General features: G+C 45.1%; 1 protein-coding gene across 1 annotated transcript in view; it reads left to right on the forward strand.

The window, feature by feature from the left end:
- LRRC69 (leucine rich repeat containing 69) overlaps positions 1-27,893 on the forward strand; it is a 313,342-nt gene that overhangs the window by 185,965 nt on the left and 99,484 nt on the right. Inside the window, exon 6 of the mRNA XM_069621344.1 lies at positions 25,658-25,759. Within this exon, the coding sequence (XP_069477445.1) occupies positions 25,658-25,759 (102 nt within the window). The remainder of the gene's footprint in view (positions 1-25,657; positions 25,760-27,893) is intronic.

Here is a 27,893-nt window from a genome sequence, read left to right on the forward strand (position 1 = left end):
ACACACACACACACACACACACACACACACACACACACACACACACACACACACACACACACACACACACACACACACACACACACACACACACACACACACACACACACACGTGCACATGATTCTCACTGCTGTGTATGCACGTGTGTTTCAGTGATGCATGTGCACAGCTGTGTCTCAGTCCTACATGAATGTGTGTGTATCAGTGTTTGTGTGTCAGTGCTTCGTACGTGTCTGTCTTTCGCTTACAGGTGTCCCAGGGATGCATGTGTGTATGTTTCAGTGCTGCATGTATCGAAATTCTGCATGTGTCTTAGTGCTGTGTGAGCACGTGCCTCAGTGCTGTACATGTATGCCTCAGTCCACAGCACTGGCACAATCAGGTGCATCAGTGAGACACATGCACATTTTTTAATTTTATTGTTAATTTATAACGCACTTAATACCAGGAAGTGGTTTCTAAGCGCGGGATCAGTATTCTAACGAGTGTTGTACCGCGTTGTCTTGCTTCCAAGACAAACGCATTTCCCCTGAGCTATCCTTTCTCCCCATGAGAGGCACATGTTCCGCAGCACAGAGGCACATATATGCGTCCAGTACTGAGAAACATATGCCTGTGTGAGAAACACACATGCAGCCCATAGACACACAAGCATGTGAGCAGCATTGATAAACACACAGATACGTGCAGTACCCTGATGGACATGCAACACTGTGACACAAACTTTCAGCACTGAGATACACACATGCACAGTACTGAGACACATATTCAACCTTGAGTCACACATGTGCACTCTGTACTTAGACTCGTGCAAACCACTGACACGTGCATGCGCATCACTGAGGCCAACATATTTATGCAGCATTGAGGCACAAACACATGTGAAGCACTGACACACAGATAAATGCGGTAGTGCAGCACTGATGCACATGTGTATGCAGCACTGAGATACGTGTGTACATCACTGACAAACACACATACATTCAGCACTAAGATGTATACACATAGACAAGCAGCACTGAAACACACATTCAGGACTGGGAAACATACCTGTGTATCACAGGAACACAAACACAGTACTGAGACAGTCATGTATATAGACATGACACATACATAAGCGCACATCACTGAGACACATATGCCTGCAACACTGACGCACACGTGCAGCTCTGGCGTGCGCACACACACGCATATCCAAACACACAAGAACCTGCTGCACTTGAGCACACAGGTATGCAGGATGGTGCACAGCACTGTAATACCTACATGTGCAGCACTGAGACACACATGCAGCACTGAAACAAAAGCACCTCCAGCACTGAGATAAATGTGTGTGCAGCAGTGAGACATTTAAGTGCATGGCACTGAGGCACATACATTTGCATCACTGAGACACAGCATGTGCAGCACATACACTCGTATGCACAAATCACTGATATACTGATATACATGCGCAAAGCACTGACACACATGCGTAGCACTGAGGCATGTGCATGCTCACCACTGAGAAAGTCACAGGCATTCACAGCAGTGACACACATGCAACGATGAGGCATGCATGCACACACACACACACACACACACGGCACTGACACACACACGCATGCATAGCACTAGACACACAAGCATGCACAGCACTGAGATACACATGCAATGTGCAGCCCTGAGAAATGGGCATGCATATGCAGCACATACATGTACACAGTACTGAAACACAACCAGGTGCAGTACTGAGATACAAGCACACAGCACTGTGATACATGTTGAAATGCAGCAGCAAAACACAAATACATGCACAGAATTGATACACATGTGAAACCAGGACTGAGGCACACACTTCCATGCATTAATGAAATCCACATACATGGAGCACTGTTACCAATGCAGGTGCACAAGCAGCACTGAAACAACATGCATTACTGAGAAACATCCACTTACAGCACCAGCACACAAACGCAACACTGAGACACATGTGCTTGCAGACCTGCCACATACATAATGGACAGCACTGAGACACATATGCATGCAACACTGAAACACAGATGTACACATTTAAACAAGTGCATGCACAGCACTGAGCCACATGCAGCACTGGCAAACACATGCAGCACGAATACACACACACTCACACAGAAGCAGCTAGAGCACCGAGATACATATGGGTACAGCACTGAGACCTGCAAGCACACAATACTGAAACACGCATGTGTGCAGCACTAGCATGTGCATGTGCTGCACTGACATGCATGCATCACGGACACACATATGCCTGTGAGCAGCACTGAGACATATGTGCATGCTTCACACTGAAACACATATGATGTACATGTACAGCACTAACACGAGAATGTACACCATGGATACACTTAGAAACACAGAACTATTGCACACACCTGCAGCACGGGGGCACTTGCAGCAATGAGAAAGAGACACACGTGCATGAACAGAATTCAGACACATGCTCAGTGATTGGACACACAAGTGTGTGCAGCACTAAGACAGACATGTGCACTGTAACACACATGCTTGTGTGAGACACGTGCAGAACTCAGATACACATACCATTATGCACACCACAGAAATGCACATGTGTGGAGCACTTACCCACACACAGCACTGAGACACACACATGAATAGAGGAATGAAGGACAGGACTGAGAAGAGAGAACTTAAACAGAGACGCTGCCCCGTTCCCACCCCCACAAGAGGGACTACCAAGAAACAGGAGAAGCTGTTAGGCCTGTTAAGATTAGCTCAGAGAAGGAGGCTCGAGGGGAAATCAGGGAAGGGAGACTCTCCACTTAGGTCTACCGCCACTGAGGACCACAATGTGAACACAAGTAATACACCAGACCCTCCCCAATAGATAATAGAAAACACCCATAGGATATCGATGAAGATGACTAACCATTCCCATCGGATCCCTGTTAGGCCAGTGAACACATCACCTAGCTAGTAATAGGGCTTCTACTAAGAAATCAGACAGAATTCCAGAGAATCTTAGGAATCATGACCGCGGAGGTGACAATTCAGTAAAACCCAACAAGGGCAACTAGGGGGGGGGGAACAAGATCACAACGGTCACTGGAGATGCAGTTAAATGAATATTATGGGTAGGAAATGTGATGCACTTAGACTGATTTTCAGGAGTGGGGGTGACACACTCAGATTGATTCCTGAGGTGGGAGGTGTGATGCACTTGGATGGATTTCAGGGGTGGGAACTGTGGCGCAGTTGGGTGAACTCGAGGGGTGGAGATGTGATGCACTTGGATGGAATTTCAAGGGCGGGGTGATATGCACTTGGATTGATTCCTGGGGTTGGGGGAGTGGAGTACATGGGTGGATTTACAAGGGAGTTTGGTGCACTTGATGGATTCCTAGGGTGGGAGATGTGGTGCACTTGGGTGGATTTCGGGTTTGGGAGGGGTGAGGCACTTGGATGGATTTCCAGGACTCACACCAATAATCTGTACTAATAAACTCCCGTCTCTGCATATACCTCTCAAACTCTGGACTTAACACAACCAGACCTCTACAGCTCCACAGTCCACACGTACTTCACAACACCACGTTGACAAAACAAACCACACATAGTCTCGCACAACAGCACATGGTGGCCAACTTCTCAAGATCACATTTATGCTCGGTGAACAGTGTTTCCGAACTGAAGCTGCCAACAGGACATCACAGCTCTCTTGATTTTTCCTGCTCAACACTTCTAACCACCCACCGTACCTCCTTGCATTACAGAACCACCTGAAAACCACACCAATGGCATCGGTGCACGGTATAAAAACCGTTAACATTAACATACAGGTCTTGAAGCTTAGCCTAGCTTCAAGACCTGTGAGCAATGAGTGACCCTGATAAAATGTAAGTAACGCACAATCAAGCTTACTTCTTTTAAGTATCTCATCTGTTTCCAAGACCACGTAGGTACTGAGAGACTGTGGGGCTTGTCCCTTTGATCTCAGGACTGAAGCTGCCTTGAGTAATAGTTACAGAACTGACTGAGCTCTGGGCTGCGATAAAGACCTAGTAGTAGCAGCAAAATAGAGGCTACTACTCTCTCATCAAAAAACACAGCGGATAGCAGTCTCCAGCAGTCTGCTCTTAAGTGTATAAACATCGTTTACACCCTAGTTTCACTACCAAGTGATTTGAATTCCAGTATTAAGACACAGAAACTCTGGAAATAAAAACCTGTCAACTTACAAAGGTGACTTTTGCCTGGGTGGACTTATAAGGGGAAACAAACAGTGAAATATCACCGGACCCTCCTAAGAGCTCTCCAGAAAAATCAAAGCAGAAAACTATAACACTGAGTTTAAAATCAAAGCAAATGGAGAAGGAAAATGAGACGACCCGTAAAAGAAAAATGGGCACAAAATCGAGTGAAAATAGTATGGGCAAATTGAATCCCTGTTCGGAGACAACCCAAGAAGCCACCCGAAATGCTTTGGGCGAATTAAAACAGTTAGTCACAAATAAAACACCAACAGAAAACCGTAAAGACATCGAAAGGATTTGCGAGGTGTATTAAAGAATAGCTGACGATGTCTTCACTGAGTTCGAAGGAAAGGATTCGGACAGTGCCTCCATGACTATTAAAGAGGCGACCCCTCAAAGCGAGGCAGATACATCAGAGACCTCACGGGATAGACATTCCCTGGACAAGCAGGTAATCGTGCTAAATTTGAAGACTAAAGAAACTGTCACTGAGCACCAAGACTTATTACAACCACGTTAAAACTCTGACTTTGCTGCTCAACTAGTTAAAGATCTCTTGATTCTAACTGAGAGAATTTCTACACAAAAGAGGAGGAGTAAGCCTCTACTCAAAATAGACTCTCGGAAATTGAAGCTAATATGTTGCGAGAAGAGATGCCCATAAATGCTTATCTTGAGTCAGAGGAAAGTGACCACAAAAGTGAACATAAGAAAAAGCGGGATGAAGAACCACTAAACAAGAACATCGATTTGAGCTCACCAATAAGCAGATCACCTAACTTGAATCCTGACAATTTAGAGAATACAGCAACTGATTGCAAGATAAATGAGTCGACTAACTCCTCAAATTCGAGTCAAGAGGAATCGGAATGGGATCTTCACAGAAGGAAAGATGCCCCAAAAAAAACAAACAGGGAAACACCAGAGCTACAAAGAGTCATCTTGGCCTCCATATCAATCTCCCTGAGATTTGCTGGGGCCAAAACTCAACCGAGAGAAAATCTGTATAAAAGAAAAAAAGGAAACCAAAAACCAACCTATACCAAAAAAAACGTAATCTAATGGCTCAAGGACATTTCTCTGAAATCTACTAACTCCACCAGCCCCGTTAGAGATCCAATCACCTAAGAGAGCAAGAAGAAGAGAATTAATAATAACAGTGGATGATGCCACCTCTCGGAAGAAAAATAAAATTACTATGTTCCCAGAAACACTGAGTCCAGCAAGGGAAGATCCTAGTCATTTGGAGAAAGATACATGTCTCAGCGATTTAGTAGCCCTCACAGATCAAGACAGAGACGACGTGAACTGGAATAATCTCTCTAATTTGGAATGGGGGGAAATTGAACGTCTGGCTGCCCAGACGGCAAACAAACCCAGTCTGAAGCAGAAGAAAATAGAGAAACAAGTAAATTCCACAGAACCACGAAAATCTGTACAAGTGAAACCCTTCCTTACCATGGACCAGAAAAGGGAGAAGCTGACCCAACAAAAACCACCTCAACTGGTCTCCTCCAGACAGATAGTAAAGATTACACTTATAGAGACAGGCAAAAAGGGAAGTTCTCAAAATCCATCTTGAACGATTCGTGAGGGTTAGTAATGCCCCTACCTTGAACAGAAAGAATTCCATCAAGTTGTTCCAACATATACCAAGTCTGCAATTTGTTTCCTCCGATGACATTAAAATTGTCGAGTTTGCATCTGAACAGTCAACCGACTGGGTAATCCTACACTTAAGATCAAAGGAAAAGATGCTATTTTGGAACAAAGTGAGAAAATACTCCCCTTGGGCTACGATCTAAGAGACTATCAAAGACCTTGTTGCCTGTCTAACTCGCCAGTCAAGAGAAACAACTTTGGAGATCATCAAAGAAGAAAGCCCTCAAATAAAATAAACAACTGCTATGAAACCACATCATGCTAATCACTCAGAAAGAGCCCAAGTCAAGTTTTAGTCATCCGAGCCCCAACAAAAAACTAAAAGAAACAACGAAAGGAGCACCAATATTCCAAGACGAGGTACAGAAACTAAAAGAGCTATTGATCGCTCCCCAATTAGGAAACCAAGTAAGCCGTCGAAGGTTAGTAAAATTGATCTGACGTAAGTCCGATTTACCGTGAGCAATTCTCAACAAGAGGAACAAGATGGCCCTTCAGCGAACCGTGACAACTGGGGCTGACTGGCAGAAGCACTGGCTTCAAAAAGTCATCAATAGACTTATTATAAGGATGAGACATTGCTGACCTGGCTTGCCTCATGGAACACTAGAGCCTTTAAGCCCCTGTTTACAGACAATATGAAGGCCCTACATAATTATCAAATCATCTGCATGCAAGAAACTTGGCTGAGGAAAGTTTCAGCATGTGATTTATCCGAAACCTTCCTCAATCCAGCAAGCAAAGGACTTATGGGAAGGCCATACACTGGGTTACTAACACTGGTGAAGGTGGACTCAGAATATGAAGTGTTAGTTCACTCTACTCCTAACTCTTACATACAAGTCCTGCAGCTGCTAAAGAAAGTCCAATGTAAACCAGAAAATCAGCTACTAATCAATGTATACTGGCATGTGAATTCAGTAAAAGAAATTAACTTTGTCCAAGCAGTATGCAAGGAGATCAACAGAGCCCTAGCAGAGTGGAAGGAACCCGTGATAATTATTTGTGGAGACCTGAATATACATCTATTAGATGAAGAGGGATTACCAAAAAAAAGAGAAATATCTACAAGGAAGAGCATTAAACTGGAGTCGAGAAATACATCTGAGAGATCTCTACATGCTAAAGGGGCAGACCCTCAGGGACATTCCAGGAAGGTGCACATGGTGAAGTGGAATTAAAAGATACTGCCTAGACTACTTTTTCGTTTCAGGAAATCTGAAAGACAGAATAAATAATAAAATTGAAGTGAAAGAACAAACTGTGAGCGATCATGATCTAATTTTAATGGGCTTAGATTTAGGGGGATCACAGAAGAGATGAGAAATTATGAAGCCAGTTGAATTGTCCTGGGAAAAAAACAGGCTACAGCTAGGAAAAAAGAAATCACAAAAACTGGAGGTCAATTCAAGTCAGCAGTAGAAGCAGACAACATACAAGTGGAATATACCTGGATACTGAGAGACTTTTCCAAACCAAGGCAGAAAAGTTAGAAACCATGCTCAGCTCCCAAGAAGATCTATGACCCCCTAGTATGCAGAGCCAAAAAAGACCTCCGAGCAGACCTGAGAACAATCAAAACTCAAAAATTACCTGACTGGGTGGAATTAATACAGCAAAGAAAACAGGTTAAAAAATTGGGTCATTTCCACCAAATCACAGAGATTGCAAACAGAAGCAGAACAAGCGTTAAATATTATATGCCAGAAAAACACCAGAGACCTCTGGGAGCTTTTAAATAATGGAGGTTCCTTCAGTGTAGAGAAAATGGTCAGCCAAGTCAGTGAAGCCAATTGGGTAACTCATTATTCAAATCTCTTCTCTGTCCCTGGAGAGGTTATAGCAGCAGAATCCCCCAAGCCTCGAGTAAAATGGACGCTTAATATAGAAAGAGAAGACGTGTTGGTAAGGATTAAGGGACTTAGTACATCGAGAGCAGCCGGACCCGATGGGATCTTGAATTGTCTCTTAAAAGAGAATCCTGAAGAATAGAGTAGTTCCTGATACAGATATTTGACCAGGCCATGTACACACACAAGTACCAACTACCTGGTGTGAGGCAATAGTGGTTCCCATTTTTAAAAAGGACGATAGAACAGCTCCACGTAACTACCGCCCTTTCGCCCTGTTGGACTCAATTGGAAAGCTGTTTGCCTCCATACTATTGAGAGATCTGACAAAAGGGGCCACCAAGTCTGGAATATTGGATCCCCATCCAACTGGGTTCATAAAAGGAGTGGGAACTTTTTAAAATATCTTTCTAATTGGAATTCTCAAAACCACAGCTCTGGAGCTAAAGGCCTGTATCCACATGGCCTTTTTAGACCTAGAATAAGCAATTGACTGTGTGAACAGAACGAATCTATGGGCAAAACTGAAAAAGTGGAACTGTCCAGCGGACTTGTTAGCAGCAATTTGTGTGCTTTACACCAACACCTCGATACAAGTGAGACTGGCAGGCACAGGGGTGCTCTCAAGGAAAATTCAGACGCACAGAGGCTTGAAGGAAAGCTGTGCCCTTGACGCATTGCTGTTCAGCGTATATATTGCTGATCTGGGAGAAATCCAGAAAGAGATAAGGGCCTTCCCGCTTAAAATAAACTGAAAATTTACGCCATGGATCCTATACGCAGATGATATTGTATTTATGGACTTAACCCCAGTCGGGTTATAGAGGAGAATTAACTGTTTTGTTCATTTTCTGAAGACTAATGATATTTAAATCAATGTTCATAAATCTAAAATCATAAATATGACATCTGCGCGTAGATCCCAGCGATTAGATCAAGCCTGGCGAATAGGCGATGTGAAGATCGAAGTGGTGGTGACAATGATTTATCTGGGGGTTGTAATAAACAAGAACTGTGATGATTCCGCCCATTATCTGGCCCTCAGATGAAAGACGAAGCGCCTGGCTGCTCAGGGCATGAGAATTCTTCAAAAATATGCACATTTTCCATCATACCGCTTATGTCATTCTACCGCCAGAAGGTGGTCCCTATTTTGTCTTATGGCTCAGAAGGACTGCTGACCATGCCCCTGGGAAATCTGGGCTTGTCTCGAAGGTAAGTGTTTACGGCTCCCTAATGCCCTCCCAATTGCGGTGATATGCCATGAACTCCGACTTAGGTCCTTGAAGAGTATAGCCCTGCGGAAGTCAATAACACTGTATCGGAAAACCAGGCTAGCAGAAGATGGATCACCATTGGCAATCTTCCAATGCAAAGGAAAAACTAACAATCAATTCTTGAGGAAATGGTGGAATAAGATCGGGAGAGTAATGGCAGATCGTGAATTAGATGAAAACGATCTGCTCACCAACCCTATGAAAATTTTAAAAAAACTCCAGATGCAGGACTGGACAGAAATTGTGAGCTTAAGAAATCTGGACACTTTAAGAGCATGTCCCGAGAAAGAAAGAAAAGGGCTAAACCAACTCTTGCTATATCTACAGAAGTTCCCCTCTCCATTTTACAGGGATCTGCTGTTGAGAGCGAGACTAAATATTCTCGACACAAGAGAGGTAGAACTACAGAGGAAACTAATATCCCCCAAAAAAGCATACTGTAGATACTGCTGGCCAGCCGGACCAACAGAAACCCTCAATCATTGGGTCACCTCCTGCCAAACCCTGTCTAATCTAAGAACAAAATACCTCATGAAACATCAAATGAGCTGTAACATCGATCTAGACCAGAACTGGTGGGACTGGATGCTGATGGGGGAGAGCACTAGTCTCTGTCTAGAAGTTCTTAGGTTTATTGAAGCCATTTTAACCAAGTCGAAAGAAATGAAGCCCAACTAATGACCTGTTCCCTTTTTATGATGATACGACAGGCTAACACACCCATGGACCCACAGGAAAGGACAAAGAGGTAATAGGGGTACTCAAGTTTAAACTTGATTTTATATCGGACATCAAAAATCACCCCTTTGCTCTTTAGAGTTAAGGTCAAGAGAAAAATGATTATACTCTAAAAGTTATCCTTCCCCCTGTCAGAAAGTGTAAGGGAGAAACAAGAAGGAATGAAGAAATGTAAATGATTAGCCAAAAAAACTTGTTTATACTATACATGTCCTATTTTTGAATAAGTTTAACCAATAAATATTTAATACATTTTTTCATCATAGATGTGCAAAGAACTGTGATGAATGCATGTGCAGCTCTAAGTCACATGTGCCCATATTTCATTCCAGCTTTCCTGTCTATAGAACCTGGATGTTTGGGGCCTAAGGGAGTAAGCAGAAGGGCTCTCCACGCTATTTCCTTGGAGATGGTGTCTACATGTCTTGACTCACCATGACACTGTGGAAGTCTCAAAAGTCTGACCACTGCTGAGCCATAAACTGGCTTTGTGTACAAAAGCACAAGCCTAGAGTTTCGGTTAAACAAATTATTTTGGTAACCTTGACATAAATGAGGAAACGCCCCTAAAAAATAAATCGAAGTTGTTTTCCTCGCTTTTCAGGAAGCTGTTGCAAACTTGGCAAATTCGGATTTCTGACATACAACCCCTCCCAAATGTTGTTGGGGGCCTAGGGAAGTAAGTAGAAGGGCTTTGCCATCTTTGTTTTCTTGGGCATGGCTTTAACATGTCCAGGCTCACCGTGTGATGGATATATTCTAGACATACCTGTGGTGCAGCGAACACCCCTCTACGGCTATCTCTTTTTTTCAGTGCTGCACGCAATACAATACATTTGAGTCCCATGATACATTTGGTCCAATTGTGCACATAGCGCCTCCAACTTTTCCTTCTCATACTTGGGTGAGCATCTTAGCTATCCCTCACCCTGGTCCTAACTATCTGCCAGACAATGCTCCCCCCTACCACTGCTGAATGTTCTACCATACTCCTTTGCCTCCCCGACAGGAAAAAGCCATTTTACGCCATAACCTATGGCAGGAGGTGCTATACAAATGCAAGATAACATAACATGTGCACCTGCAGCACTGACATACACAAGCATGCATGTGCAGTACAGAAAGACAATTGAATGCAGCACTGATCTATGCATGCATATCACTCAGACAAGTGTGCATGCATCGCTGAGAAACATGTGTGTTCAGCGCTAAAACATGGACGCACACATTCAGCACTGAAACATGCAGGCAGCCGTAACACCTACATGCAAATCACTGAAACATGCATGTGCATTTGCAACCCTGAGATGTATGTGCATGGCACTGAGACAGAGGCATTCACAACACTGATGCAAGCACATGCAGCACTGGGCCACATCCATGTGCAGCACTGACACACACACAAAACACTAACACACACAGCAATGAGATGCACTTGCATGCACAGAATTGAGATATGTGAGTGCAGCAATGGGACACACATGCATGTGAGACACGCACATAGCACTGACACGCATGCGTGGGTGTCACTGAGACATATGCACACACATCACTGAGGCACACTTGCATGAAACACTGAGGAACCTGTGCAAACCACTGAGAGACGTATGTGTCCATCACACACACAATGTTTATATCTAGCCTTTAGTTAAACGTATTCACTCTTTCGGTTTTCAGTGTTATTCCTATGTGGATGGCAGCCAGATCTTGTTTGTCCCAACTGGTCCCTTTTGTTCTACAGCTGAGCGCTGTCACTCTTGTTTACTCACTGTATACGCTTGGATGAGTAGCAATTGGTTTCGCCTTAATGGCGAAAAAAACAAGGTCCTTATAGTTGACTCTTCTTATGACTCTGCTCTTTGTTCACCTGATTTCTGGCCCCCTGATCTTGGCCCTTTGCCTCTTTCGGTTTCTGTGGTAAAAGATCTTGGTGTGAAGCTTTCATTCTATTTGTATTTTATTTTGTATTTTATTGGGATTTATATAGCGCTTAAATCCAAAGCGCTTTACATGAGAACAGGAGAATACATAACAAGCATAGTAACAATGAAACAAGTATCAGAAAACAGTACTTAGAGCAATTTACATGAACAGTAAGGTATTACATGGCAGAAACGGGAGGTGGTGGAGGTAGTGAAAATGCGGGAAGCGGGGTAGGACCAACTTGGAAGAGATAGCCTCTCCTCCCCTGCCCTGTGCCCCATCCCGTCTCAGATATTTTCAACTTCTCGCCCCTTTACATTGGAACCGTCTTCTCCTCCCCATACGCTCCATCTCCTCCTACACCTCCTTCCGCACTTCTCTCAAGTTTTACCTCCTCCAATCTCCATCATAATACCTGATCTATCTCTTCCACGTTGGTCCTACCCCGCTTCCCACATTTTCACTACCTCCCCCACCTCCCGTTTCTGCCATGTAATCATCATCAGTATTTTGTTTTACCCTCTTAGCAGGTTTTACAACAGCGAGAGGTTTTCGCTTTCTGTTGCCTCGCAAATGAAGCTCATCACTCATTGGCTCAGACTTTAACGTAATGTTATCAGATTTCTTCGATGGAAACTGGAATGCCACACGAAGACCAAACCTTTTCCTTTTTGGTGAACTCCCAGTCGTGTCCTTCCGACAACCAGAATATTTCTGTTCCTTACACACTTTGTTGCCAACATGGCATTTCTGGATCTTTTTCCGGGATTCCAAAGAGTTTAAACTATCACAGCTGTCCTCCGATGAAAAGGTTTCCATGGGAACATGTTCTTGGAAACCAAGGAACTCTTCGTCCTCGCTGGGCGCACTGAAAATGTCAGCAACGTCACTGCAGCTCTGGGCAATACCGGACACCGACATAATAACGGCACGTTCCCAGTAGTGGTAAAACACTTGCAAAAAGGATGAGCCATGTAATACCTTACTGTTCATGTAAATTGCTCTAAGTACTGTTTTCTGATACTTGTTTCATTATTACTATGCTTGTTGTGTATTCTCCTGTTCTCATGTAAAGCGCTTCGGATTTAAGCGCTATATAAATCCCAATAAAATACAAAATCAAATACAAATACACTGAAAGCTTCACACCAAGATCTTTTAACACAGAAACCAGTGTCACTCTCTATGGAGGCCCAGGTGAGCTCTGTGTGTCAGACAATTCACTTTTAAACTGAGGATTCGCCATAAAGTTCTGCCCTACCTTCATCTCCAGATTTATTACCCCTGGTAGTGTCCTCTTTATCTTGCTCAACTAGCCAATCTTTTGCACCATTTGCAGATCCTGCAAAATACAGCGGCTAGTGTGGCTACTGGTGTATCTTGCTACATTTCTATTTCTTGAACTCGCTCTTCTCTCCACTAGCTTTCTGTGCCCAAACGTGTTAATTTTAAGGCTCTTTGTATTGTCTACCCAGGCCTTTCATAAGATTGGACCTGAGTATTTGCAGGCCAAATTTTGTCTTCATGTTCCGTTGTGTGCTCTCTGCTCCGCAGCGCGTTGCGTACCTCTGTTCCCCGTTTTAAGTGCTCACAAGAGCACTAATACAAATTGGGGGGGCGCTCTATTTCCGTCGCTGCAGCACAGCTTTGGATCTCTTCCTTTTTCTCTTTGCGTCATCCGGGATTATTTGTCTTTTCGTCGGGTCCTGAAAACATTGTTGTTTTAGCTATTATCATCTGCCTCCTCTTCTATACTGTCCTCCTAGCACCATGATGCCCTTGTCGGTGTAGGCTGCACTTTATACATTGTAGCTAACATAACATAACACACACACTCATCACGTGTGCTGCACTGAAACCCACATGCTTGTGCAGCACTGAGTCACCCATGGGCGTGGGCCACACTGAGACACAGATGCAGTCACAGCACTGAGACACACATAAATGCAAAAACGAGTGATCATGACTGGGACAATTGTCTATGATCTGATATGATATGATAAGTCATTTATAACACGCCTGTACACAAGTGTTTCTAAGTGCGCCAGGACAAGGGTGGGAAGACAGAGGGATAAGACAAACGATCTTAATAGGCCTTGTGTCATTCAGATCGTGCAAGTATGAGAACGAGAAGTGTAAGGGGAAAGGGAGGGGGGTGCAAGTGAGAGGGTAGGGGAAAACAGGGCAGCAATGCTGTAAGTGCAGCCAGCGCAGCACGGTTCTGGGTAGTGCAAGGAGAACAATGGTAGGGTTACATTTACAGTCCCTAAGTGCGTGCTAGACCCGGAGGCAGTGCAAGGTTGACTGATCAAGAAAGTGCCTGGTACCCAGTGAGACTGAGGGTAGCCAAGCAACCAGTCGGTACAGCAGACAGGTAGGTCAGGTAGGGGAGGAAAAGAGAGAAAGCACAGAAGAGGAAAGTTTTGAGCTGCTTCCGGAACTTCAGATGGCAGGGAGGCGTATGGCATACAAATTGGGTGCTTCTAAAACACAAAATACAGTACACAATAGGCACAAACATCATTGACACACAATTGCAGATGACGAACGTGCAAACACACACACAAGTGCACACACAGACACACCATTAGCACAGTATAGGGCTATGAGGAACTATGCTATGCTCGTAAGACAGGGAACAACCATATAATGTTACGCAGCAGTGCAGAACATGCATGTGCAAACATAACAATCATATCACAGTGCTTAAGTGCACGTTAATGGGGCTCACTATCACCACATACCTTTGCGGATTGCTCATGCACTAACATATATAAGACTGGAGTTACATGCCTATTGGCAGAATGTATCTGATATGCACTCAACATCAAGCACTGAGACACACACATGCAGCACTGAGACAAATGCACATGCAACACTGAGAAACACATTTGCGTGGTGTACTGAAACACACGTGCAGAAACAGCACTGTGATGCATGCATTTGCACATCACTGAGAAATGTGTACAGCACGAACACACATGCAGTACTGAGACACATGTACAAGCAGCAGTGAGACCCAAATGAAGGCAACCACTTAGCCAAACATATATGCTAATTACTGAGACACACATGTGCATGCAGCACTGGCAGACACACACAGCACTGATACGCATTGTAGCATGACTGTGACACCTACATGTACTAAGCTGAGGCACACACTCACTACTAAGATGCACATGTGCATGAACCTGATACAAACACATGTATTGCAGTTAGGCACAATGCAGACATTGTAGTGAGACAATACACCCACCACTGAGTCACTCATGCATGCATAGCACTGACACGCTCCACATGCATGTGGAGCACTGCAATACAGAAGCGGGTGGTGCACAGGAATGAGACCGGTATGGCAGAACACTGATATGCACAGAGAGAGCACTGACGCATGCACAACACTGAGAGACAAATGCATGAGCAACACTGAGACACACACAGGGATTTCGAATGAGAGAATTCATAACATTCAAATATGGTCCATAGTAAATAAAAAAATACAATGCGCACAAGTCAGAAACCCCATTGACACATGCATTTGTACAAGATGAAAGTTCACACACCCACGCACACCCACACACAAGTACACACAGCATCAGCACATAATAGGGCAACATACTGTGCCCGTAAGACAGAGAATAAGTGTAGCATGACTGTTAGAAGACCGTGCAGAAGACTCGTGCAGACACACATATCCCAGACACCACTGTAGGGGTGTGACTAACACTAATGCATGCTATACAGAAGTACTGTTAACACATGCATTTGTAGAAGATGAATGCTTAAACACATAGTATGCACTATAAGGCAGTAGTCACACGCCTACTGGCGGTACATACCCGATACACATTCAACACCCATATATACACCAAAGATGCATTAAGTACACACCTTTCATTTGGGATGCTGTCACAGGTTTCGTGTTTTCTCACCTGTTTATGTTGCCTTGCGGGATCCTTCGCCGGGGTTTTCTTACGTGCTGTTCGGGTCTTGTATAAGCCCGCTCGGCCGTCGTCGGATTCCAGGATTCGTTCAGCTTCTTCGTCCAGGATCAAGGAAACTGCAGGAAGACCAGGAAGGAAGAGCGCACACGGAGGAGGTGTGCGCGGAACGCGGAAGGAAACAGGTACAAGGAAAGGGAAGGAGAAGGAGTGGGTCCGGGAATTAGAGCAGCAACTCAGTTCCAGGAGCACAACGCGACGCACGTCTAGCCTCAGCTAACGATAGCGTTGAGACGCGCGGAGCCGCAGGGGCGTGGTTAATTTATGGAACATGCTGCATGGACGTAAAGGTCGATAGACCGCGTTCTGTGAATACGGCCATGTTGGGTGTACTACAGCGAGTAACCCCCAACGTGCCAGGGACCAGGAGGACCAAAAGGGGCGTGATCGATGGATCATGACAGCATGCCCCCTTCTAAAACTTGTTCCACTGGGTTTGCCTGGATGTATTAGATGGAACTTTCTGAGCAATCTGGGGGAGTGTAGGTGTGAGACTGGTTCCCAGGTACGTTCACTGGGTGGATAGCCCTTCCGTTCCACCAGGTATTGAAGTTGTCCTCGTCTATATCTGCAGTCACATATTCGAGACACTTCATATTCTAGCTGGTCATTGACAACCACAGGACTGGGTCTAAGATTAGTCCGGGTGGTTTGGATGTAAGGCTTCAATAGAGATTTGTGAAAAACTGGATGGATTTTCTTCCAGGAGTCTGGTAGTTTAAGTCGAAAGGCCACCGGGTTAATGACTTCTTTTATAGGAAAAGGCCCATAATATCGAGGAGCCAATTTATTCGGTCTGAGATGTCGGGGCAGTAGCTTCGAGCATAGCAATACTTTATCCCCAATGGTGTAAGAAGGCCCTGGCCTTCTCCTCGAATCTGCATAGTGCTTAGTTTGGATCCTTGCTCTTTCTAGATGTTCCTTGGCTTCTCTCTGTACATTGATGAGTGTTTCAATCCAGGAATCGACTGTTGGAACTGGTGTAGGGTGCGGAAGGACTGAAGGTAGTACCGCAGGGTGGAATCCATGGCTGCAAAAAAAGGGCTGGTTTTAACAGCCGAATGGTCCGAATTGTTGTAGGCGAATTCTGCCACTGGTATCAGAAGCGACCAATCGTCCTGGACCTTAGTAGAAAAACAACGAAGGTATTGTTCAAGGGTTTGATTCACTCATTCTGTGACTCCATTGGTTTGGGGATGATATCCTGAGGAGAGGGCTTGTTGGATTCCTAGTATCCTGCAGAGGTGTTTCCAAAATTGAGAGATATACTGTGATCCTCTGTCCGATATAATCTTGGAAGGAAGTTCATGAAGTCGGAAGATGTGTTCCAGGAAGATTCCAGCAAGTTCTGACAAGGATGGTAATTTATACAGAGGTGTGAAATGAACCATATGAGTGAACAAGTCAATGGTGACCATGATACTGGTGTACTCTCTGGATGGCGGTAATTCTACAATAAAATCTGTAGCGATGACTTCCCAAGGTCTTGTTGGTGGTGTAGGCTGTAATAAGAGTTCTGCTGGTTTCTGGTTGTCATGTTTGTTTTGATTACAGACAGAACAAGATTGCACGTACAGTTGAACGTCAGCCTTCATTCTGGGCCACCAGAATTGTCTTTGTATTAGACGGAGGGTGTTGGAAATGCCGCGATGACCGAAGTGAAGGGTACCATGGCAGAGGTTTATTATCTTTTGTTGTAGTTTCTGTGTGGGAATGACCAGGTTGTTATTTTTAAACAGATATCCGTCCTGGGTTCTCAGATCCCATTGAGACCTTTTCGAAAGATCCTTCCAGAGTTCCGAAATCTGAGTTTGCATACGAATGTCTTCCCGGAGATTGTTTGCTTGAGCTACAAATATTGTATGGGGAAACATCTTGGGATATGCCCGATCTCCAAGAGGTTCATAGTCTGGATGTCGAGAGAGGGTGTCAGCTATTAGATTTTGTGTCCCGGGAACGTGGTGAATCTGGAACTGGTATTGGGCAAAGAAGAAGGCCCACCGAGCTTGACGGCTGTTCCTACATTCCAAGGCCTGCAGTACTTGTAGGTTTCGATGGTCCGTGCGGACCTGGACAGGATGTTTCGCTCCGAGGAGTAGATGACGCCACTCGGTGAAGGCTTGACGGATGGCCAGCAGTTCCTTTTCCAAGACTGATTAATGGGTTTCACTGGGAGTTAACGTCCGAGAAAGGTAAGCGATGGGGTGTTCCATCCTGTCCCCGAATAGCTGTTTGAGGACGGCTCCAATAGCGTAACTGGAGGCATCTGTCTCCACTATGAATGGTCGGTTGACATCAGGTTGAGCCAGGATGGGAGCTTGTGTAAACTCAGTCTTCAACCGTTGGAAGGCTTCCTCTTGAGCTGTGGTCCAAAGGAAGGGAACATCTTTCTTTAACAGGACAATGATTGGTTGGACTATCTCGGAAAAGGAAGGTATGAATTTCCTGTAGAAATTAGCTAAGCCCAGGAAAGACTGGATTTGTTTCACAGAGGTGGGGCTTGGCCAGGATAATATAGCCTTAACCTTGGATTGATCCATTCCAATGCCTTCTGGACTAAGGACAAATCCTAGGTAGTGTACAGTAGAAGCATGGAAGATGCATTTCTCAGGCTCTGCCAGGAGCTTGTTTTCACGTAGTCGTTGTAACACTGCCTTTACATGTTCTTCGTGCTTGGAAATGTCCTTCGGAAATATTAGGATATCGTCCATATAGACAATCACAAAAAGGAATAGCATGTCTGAGAACACCATATCCATGAAGCGTTGGAAGACCGCCGGGGCATTAGCAAGTCCAAAAGGCATGACCAAGAATTCATAATGACCAAAGGGTGTTCTAAAGGCCGTTTTCCACTCGTCTCCTTTCCTAATGCGAATCAGATAGTAGGCACCCCTGAGATCCAACTTGGTGAAAACAACTGCGCCCCTTACTGCCTCCAGAATGTCCGAGATCAAGGGTGACGGATAGCGATCCTTAAGGGTGCATTGATTTAAACCTCGATAGTCCAGACACGTTCTGAGTTCCTTGGTGTCTTTCTTGGGAACAAAAAACAGTAAGGCCCCTGCTGGGGACTTAGAGGGTCGTATGGTGCCATTTGCAAGATTAGTATCCAGGTATTCTCGAAGGGCTTTCTTTTCAGGTTCGGATAAGATGAACATCCTCCCAAAGGGAATTACAGCGGAAGGGTCCGTTTCTATAGCACAGTCTTCTGGTCTACGGGGAGGTAACGCCTGGACAATGGCAGAGGAGAAGACATCAGAATATTCCTGGTATATCTCCGGAACCCGGATAATGTTTGAGACAGAGATTGTACCTTGGTGATTCGTAGGAGGTCCTTCTGATGGTGTCGGAGCAAGGTCTGACAATAAACAGTGGGACATACAAAATTCTGAGCCCAGGAACAAGGAACCCGCTGCCCAATTGATGTACGGATTGTGTTTTTGAAGCCAGGGCATTCCCAAAACCATTGGGTCGTGGGCCGACTTGATGATGTCAAATTTTATCCTTTCTCGATGGTGGTTTATGGCAAGTTCGATGTCCTTGGTCTGAAGGGTTATGGGTCCTGAAGAAAGGGGTCTTCCATCAATAGCTTCTACAGGTTGCATGATAGTCCGGGATTCGCAAGGAATATGGTGTTTAAGAACCCATTCTTGGTCTATGAAAATCCCCATAGCTCCACAGTCCAACAGTGCCAGGACAGGATGCGTTTCCTTCTTGGATGGCGATAAGAAGGCCTGTAAAATCACCAAAGAATTTTGTCCAGGAGAGTTCAAGGATGGAATTGATGTGGAGCAGGCATCTCTCTCCCGAACCTGTGTCCATTTAGGATCGGGAGCTGGCGTTTCCCGAGCGCCACGTGGGGGCTATTGGGCACTCTCTCACTAAATGTTTGTCTGATGCACAATACATCCACAACCCGGTATGGATCCTACACATTCTTTCTTGGGAGGATATGGGTCCACGGAATGCCCCTAGCTGCATAGGTTCAGGCTCATTACTTGAAGTGGAAATACCTTCGGGGTTCGAGAGTATCCCAATGGGGTTCTTCTGGAGTGGCGACTTGCTTTTCTTTTCTCTTCCTTTCTCTCCTGAATGCGAAAGTCAATCTGTAGGGCAAGATCCATTAGGGCCTGATAAGAACTTGGGCGCGCCACTCTGGCTAGTTCATCCTTGATGTCTTCGTTTAGCCCTCTTCGAAATAGGGTAAAACAAGGTTCAGAGGACCAATCCGCTTCTTTAGCCAGCTGTTTGAAGCGTGTGACATACGTAAGCATATCCTGGGTTCCTTGTTGAAAGTCGAGTAGACGTTCCTGGGCACTGTAGACCTGCTCTGGGCAGTCAAACATGGTTTTAAGGGCCCGTATGAAGCCATCGTAATCATCCAGGAGAGAATCCCCAGAGTTAACCAGTAGGTGGCCCAGGTCAAGGCATTGCCGGAAAGATGCAAAATAATAAAGCCCACCTTAGCCCTGGGCATAGAAAAATAATAAGGCTTGAAAGTAAAGTGGACCAAACATGAGTCAAGGAATCCACGAAGGCTCTTTGCGGAACCATCATATTTATCAACAACGCCGCCCAGTATTACACTCTCTTTCGTAGCGGATTCATGGGACAACACCAATTGCTTTAAGGCGGCATTCTCTGCCTTTAAATTTTGCACTTCGGTCGTCAGCTCTTGTCAGCTCTTGGATGGCCGCTTCCATGTCTGTGTCGAATTCAGTCAGGTGGCGTCTCAATCGGTCACAGGTTTCGTGTTTTCTCACCTGTTTATGTTGCCTTGCGGGATCCTTCGCCGGGGTTTTCTTGCGTGCTGTTCGGGTCTTGTATAAGCCCGCTCGGCCGTCGTTGGATTCCAGGATTCGTTTAGCTTCTTCGTCCGGGATCAAGGAAACTCCAGGAAGACCAGGAAGGAAGAGCGCACACGGGAGAGGTGTGCGCGGAACGCGGAAGGAAACAGGTACAAGGAAAGGGAAGGAGAAGGAGTGGGTCCGGGAATTAGAGTAGCAACTCAGTTCCAGGAGCACAACGCGACGCACGTCTAGCCTCAGCTAATGATAGCGTTGAGACGCGCGGAGCCGCAGGGGCGTGGTTAATTTATGGAACGTGCTGCATGGACGTAAAGGTCGATAGACCGCATTCTGTGAATACGGCCATGTTGGGTGTACTACAGCGAGTAACCCTCGACGTGCCAGGGACCAGGAGGACCAAAAGGGGCGTGATCGATGGTTCATGACAGATGCATGGGGTATTTTTTAATCTTAGAGAGGTAACATGGATAATGTAGTTAAAAGGAGTTTTGAGAAGTAGTGGGAGTTTGTTTGTGTTAGGGAAATACTGCACATTGACAGTGTTTTTACCTCTAACTTGGCATGGCCAACGTTTGTAGACTTTTCGTTTCGTTTCCATTGGTCTGAGTGTTTGTACCTTAACACTGCCATTGCCAACATTTTTAGACATAATTCTTTTGTAGCTGTTAACCGTAACTTTTTTTTGCATTAATATAGTTTATGAATTGTTGAACAGTTTTTCTGTTTGATTTTGTTCTTGTTTACACCTGATGTAGATCTGAGCACCGAAACATTTTGTTTTCAATTGCGCAAGGTTTCCTGCATAGTGTGAATTATGTTCAACAAATTCTGTACTTAATCTAAAATAAAGAATTTACATTTTATTACAAAATGATTGAAAATTAATACTGGAAATCAAATTGAAGTGACCAGTGGTCAACTGCTTTATCGGTAAGGATGAGGGAGCAGTGATTACAAGCAAGGTAATCCCTAGTTCTATAAGCATATATTTTGTGATTGCACTAAGTTGTGCATGGAGGCATGCAATCGCCTGCCCTATCTATGTCCTGCTCAATTATGGTTAAACCTTTCTCTGTTCCCCTCTTGTATCTGAGGCTGGCCTGTCCCAGTTCTTGCATACTAGGGATTGCTATGATATGGCATTTAAAACGCGCCTATACACAAGTGATTCAAGGTGCGACGAGGCAATGGAGGGGAACAGAGGGAGGACAAAGACAACAATCTTACCAGGCCTAGTGACATTGAGATTGCTCAAGTGCAGGGGATACAGGAGGGGAAAAGTGCCAGAGGCAGGGAGTGCTGAACAACAGATCAAAAACAACAAGTAGTGCGGCCAGCAGGTGGCAAGTGCAAGGGTTAAGTGCAGACAGCAGGTGTCCAATAAGTGCAGGTAAGGGGACTGTAGGATTGCAGATACAGACCTAAGTGCAGGGGTTGCCAGGAGGCAGTGCAGGTGTGCAACCGGGTGGCTAGGGACCTGGGCCCGAATTCAGAGGGTAGCCAGGTGAACAGGGCAGTATCAGACAGAAGATCAACAGGGGAGAGGAAGAGCAAAGGCAGAAGCAAAGAGGAAGGTCTTGAGGTGCTTCCAGAACTGGAGATGGTTCTTCTCAAGTTTCAGAGAGGCAGGGAGGCTGTTCCAGAGGGAGGCACAAGCTGAAGAAAGAGATCTACCCACAAATCGTTTCTTGGAGAAGTGACTGACCCTGACGGAGTTGGAGGTGGAGGAGTGAAGAGCTCGAGTAGGAAGATATTTCCGAAGAGAGAACTCTCTCTTCGGAAATATCTGTGCTCCCAGGCCCCAGAAGGCCTTGTGGAAAATGCAGACGATTTTTGAACTTGATCCTTGCAGCCACTGGTGCCAATGGAGAGATTTTAGGGCTCGAGAGATACGTTCCCTGGGCTTGAGGCCAAGGACAAGTCTTGCAGTCCTGTTCTGGATGAGTTGTAGAGGGCAGAGAGTAGAAGCAGGCAGATTTAAAAAGAGACTGTTGCAGTAGTCTAGCCTAGAGAGAACCAGAGTTCTGGAGACAGTGAGCCTCTGGGGGAAGGTGAGGAAAAGAAGAATACCTCTGAGGATGTGCAGTTGGTAGTTTGACTTCTTAGATACATCTGAGATTAGAGCAGAGAAGGAGAGTGTGGAGTCAAAGATGATCCCGAGGTTCTTAGCCTCACAGGTGGGAACAGGAAGAGGGACAAGGGAAGCCGTCCAGAGAGTGACAGGAAAGGAAGGTGCAGGTGTGCCGATGAGGAGGATCTCTGTCTTATTGGAAAGAAGGCAGAGATCATTGGCGGTACACCACTCCTGGATTGCAGACAAACAGTCCGAGATGAGAGAGGGAGAAGAGGCGGCAGAGGGGAGCCTGAAAACGAGCTGAGTGTCATCCGCATAGCACTGAAAGTTGGGGCAGAGAGCAGCAATGCGGTGGTACCCAGGTGCCAGGTATTGGTGGAAAACCCAGAGAGAAAGGTTAGACCCCTGGTGAACACCACAGGTAGCGAGTGAGATAGAGGAAAGGAAGGACCCAAGTTGGACCTGGGAGGGTTTGTCCAAGAGGAAAAAGGGCTGCTGGGCCAGGGCCTGATCAGTGATACCCAGGTTAACACTGAGACTGTTCGGCAGGATGGCATGGTTGACCGTGTCAAAAGCAGAAGAGAGATTCAGTAAGATGAGGACAGAGGGTTGATTAGCATCAAAGTCAGAGAGCAGGTCTTCATGGATGTTCAGGAGAGCGGTTTACGTGCTTCTGGCTGCTCTGAAGCCAGGCTGATGGTCATGGAGACAACCAACAGATTCAGTGTGAAGATTAAGCTCGGAGAAGGCCAACATTTCTAAGGGTTTGCCCAAGAAAGGACTGATGGGGATCAGGCGATAGTTAGCTGGGCAGGAGGGGTCGGCTGAGGATTTCTTGACAAGAGGGTGCACAAGAGAGTGCTTCAGTGGGGAAGGGAAGGATCCAGTAGCGAGTTATTGCAGAAGTCGGCCAAGGCTGGAGCGAGGGTGTCAATGTGGTTCTTGATGGTTTTGGAAGAACAGGGAGGAACCTGTTTTGACGAGACTTTCATAGATCGGACTTGTCTAGAAACCTTGTCAGGGGTGAGCAGAGGAAAGGTAGAGAAGGGAGGAGGGGAAGTGGGTGTGGGGGGCCGGAGGTAGAGGAGAGAGTAGCGGGAGAAGCAGGAGAGGACGAGAGGGTGGACAGAATGTCCTGGGTTTTAGAGATGAAATGAGAAGCCAGGGCTGTGCAGAGGACCTGGAAGGGGAGAGGAGAAGTAGAGACTGCAGCAGGATTGGCCAGTTCCTTGCAGATTTTAAAGAATTCGGCTGAGTTGTTAGATGCCGCAGAGACGCGTGCTTGGATGTGTCAGAGGTGAAACATATAGCTGAGACAATATACCTGGGATTCTATTTAATGCTGTTGTTTGTAATAAATATGTAGTCACATGCATCACATTATGTAAACATAGATTGCATATTACAGTATTCCTTAAAAAATACTATTTGAAAATCATACTAGATTTATGTTGGATTCAGTTTATATTTTAAATGTTTTATCATTTTGAGTATACACATTGTGTAAAATGGAAAGAATATATATCTGTTTTTATTACTTTTATATCAAGATATATTCATTTTAGTTTATCATTGTGTCTGAAAACCTTTTTCATATCTGTTTTCACACTTTTATTTGGAATAAACAAATATAGTATTCTATCAGAAATGGAGAAAATGGATCCAGGTTTTAATATTTCTTTTATTTATTCAGTATTTATAATGCACCTATACACAATATGTTTCAAGGTGCAACAAGACAAGAGGGTGGTGGAACAGGGAGGACAAAACAAAAAGTACACTACTAGGCCCAAGAGAAGTGCAGGGGAGAGGGGAGGAGGGGAAGTGCCGGTCAGGCGGCAAGGGCATGTGAGGAAACTGAGTGCCAGGGGAGGCCAGGTGGACAGGGCCGGGGGAAAGCAGAGAATGCAGGGGAAGGAAGGTCCACAGGCTAGGTGCAAGGTAAGGAGCTGGAAGGGCTACAAGGGTGCAGGCCCAGCCAGGCAAGTGCGGGGGAGGGGCCCTGGAGGACAAGAGCAGGTTGAGAGGGAGAGGCCCGAGGGGAGCAAGTGCAGGGGTAGACTGGAATGGGGGGCCTGGTGCCCTGGGGAACTCTGAAGGAACCAGGCAGCCACTAAAGAAGCAGGCAAGGACATTAGCGGGGGGTTTGGAAGAAGAGAAAAGGAAGGTCTTGAGAAGCTTCCAGAACTTAAGGAGATCGCACTCAAATCAAGAGGGGCAGGGAGGCCATTCCAGCAGGAGGCACCTGCGGAGGAGAGAGATCTACCCCCCCACTCTCTGCTTGGAAACGCATCTGATCTGCAGAGTGTTTAAGCTAGATGACCGAAGGGCTCTAACATGGAGGTATATAGGGAGAGGGAGTTGGATGTAGAGGTGTCCTAGGCCCCAGAAAGCCTTGTGGGTGATGCAGAGGGTCTTGAACTTGATCTTTGCAGCAACCAGGAGCTAATGGAGAGATTATAGGGCTGGAGAGATGCGGTCTCTGGGCTTGAGGCCAAGGATAAATCTTGCAGTCCTATTCTGGATTAGTTGAAAGGGGCGAATGGAGGAGTTAGGCAAATTAAGGAAGAGGCTGTTGCAGTAGTCCAGCCTGGAGAGTACCAGAGCTCTGGAGACATTAAGTTTCTGGGGGAAGGTGAGGAAAGTGAGAATATTTTTTTTTCCATATGTGTTGTCTTTATCACAGTGTTATATGCTACTTCTGGTAAAGAGTTACAACCAGTATATGCACCACAAGGGGGGATAGAGATGCTTTGGCGGTCCTGCTTATAGCTAGGACAGTGCACTCACTAGGATTGTGAAAATAGTACCGACATGCGCTGGAGCTTCAAGAAACATTTGTATACTTTGACATTTTTAGAAACATTTCATGTACACATGCGGGCACGGAATGTTTTTTTTTAAATGAATTCCAATGTAGCATACTTTTTAACTTAAAAGACAGGTCTTCATCTAAAGGGGGTTGAATCTGCAGCACTTAAGAAATAAGTTAACACATTACATGTTTGAGTCTTTGCTGAAGGAACAAAGAGTGGTGATAACTCTTTTTGTGTTCCTTATTCATCCTAACATTTTTGTTTTTTATCGAAAGATAGAGCAACTTTCACTGGAGGAGCTTTATTGTGAAGAAAATCCACTCTTGCAAAAACTGCCAGTACATTCGATTCACGAAGAGGAAATGCTATCTCTTGGGGTAATTATCATAATTTAAAATGTAATTTACTATGATTTGCTTATGTTGTAATATACTACATTGATATGACCTTTGTTTGCATTACCAACAGTGCAATGGTAAATAATCTGCGGAAAGTCCATCCCGTACTGAATGCAGCGTTCATCTCCCGTTCCAGGGGCTGGAATGGGGGATAACGGCCTGGCAGCCCAAGTTATCGGCCTGAGCGAAGCCCCTGGAACGGGGGATGAAGGCCATTAGCACCCCGTTGTAGGAAGAAAAATCCTTTTCCAAGATGGCCACCATGGAAAGGGAAGCAGCGCTCTGTACGGAGCCCCTCTTCTCTTTCCATGGTGGCCTGCGTGAGGCGAAGAGAAGGAGCGGATGAGGTGGCACCCGATGCCGCCGAAATAAGGTAGGTAGGAGGGGTGGGTAGTGGAGAAAAAAATGGGATGGAGGGTGGAGGGGGAGATGGTGGCTGGGTAGCCGGCTGTCAGGTGGCTTGGAACGCAGGCAGTACTGGCGGTTCAAACCCGTGTTCCTAGCCTCCTGATTGGCTGGCTCCTCCGTCCAGGGTGCTAATGATCATTAACACCATTTTATGTCACAGTAAATGGCAATTCCACATTTTGGGCATCATTCGGAGTTGGGTGATGTGGTAAAAAAGTGGCAGTAAGGGAATTACTGCTAGTTGTAGCACACCGCCAAATTCAGACTTTGGAGGAAAAGGGGAGGACATTCTTCCAGCACTTGGCTGGAGGTATTTCCACCAGGTTACCTCCAAAAAAAGGTGATATTACTGCTGGCGGAATTACAACCGATATGTGTTATCCCGGTGGTAATGGTAATTTCCGTTAGCTAATTTACCACCAGTAAATCCGCCAAATCCGGAATCAGGATGTTTGATCGGTTTCCCTAATAGGGCAAGAACATTGATCTAAAACTTACATTAAGGCTACCACAGTGGCTTCAGTGACCTATCACATTGTTTCTAGGTGCTTGTGTCTCCTTAGTAAACCTATTTGCTTTTTCCTGATAGTTTTTTTTCGTCTCCGTGGGAATTGTCTATTAAAGATTGCAGTTACCCAGAAAATGCTAGCATAGCCTGAGTGATGTCGGGACCCTGAGATTCTTCCAGAGTCTTGTTTAATTTCCCAGGCTGTTTGCCAATGGTTTTCTTTGGCAGTTCTTTTGTGCTGATTTTAAAAAAATTCAGACATGCCCCGTTGAAGTCTAGAGGAGTTTGTTTTACATTTTTGTGCCATTTGAAACACATTGTGTATAGGCACATTATAAATACCCAATAAATTAATAAATAAATGTAAGAACATTCTTAACTTATGCCTGATAGGGACTTTCCCTAAAAGAGTAAATGTTGTTTCTTGAATGTACATTAATTGCTAGTAGGTTTTCCCTACTGTAATGATGGTTGTCATTTTTACTTGGGAGAGGCATTTAGACATATTGCTTTTTTTCATCTTTAACAACTGTATCAGCACCACATATCACCACTAATTTGGCAGTAGAACTACCCTGTGTCAGAGTTGATGCAGCCATGTGAGATGCAGCGTATCATTACACCTCTAGGTGCCTCCTGTGTGGATGGGTCTTTAAACACCTTAACCCAAACAGGCCCAGCACTTAAGTGAGTAAACGGTTGTACATAGGGCAAGTTTATTGTACAATTCTCCGGGGATCAATTAAATGGTGTTGCATGACCAAACTAACCCAAGTCTCAACAAACCACCTCAGTTCACATCTTTTATACAATTTTGCAACAGTTAAAACACTCCCAGATACTTTATTGCAATCCACCCCCCAAACATGATTGGACAAAAACCTCTTCAAAGAAATACCATCTTTTCCCAATTCCTACGTTTTCATTGGCCAGTTTTATCTTAATAATCATCTTCAAATCATATTCATAACACACCTCTTCTTAGGATTCGTCCATCGCAGGTCATGATGTCAGTACATGGTTAAACATTGGTATTGAAACATAATTCATTACTAGCAATAACTGGCCTAAGCCGTTTAAACCCTAACTCTTGGTTTGCACATGGTTTGCCCAGCAATATGAGGAAGGCTGGGTGAATGATTTCTCTTTGAGTTAGTAATGCTATCTCATTCCCCCGGTCATTAATCTAAGTGGAAA

The sequence above is a fragment of the Ambystoma mexicanum genome, chromosome 5q, assembly GCF_040938575.1.
Source record: "Ambystoma mexicanum isolate Mex_15411 chromosome 5q, UKY_AmexF1_1, whole genome shotgun sequence".
In the NCBI taxonomy this organism is placed as follows: domain Eukaryota; kingdom Metazoa; phylum Chordata; class Amphibia; order Caudata; family Ambystomatidae; genus Ambystoma; species Ambystoma mexicanum.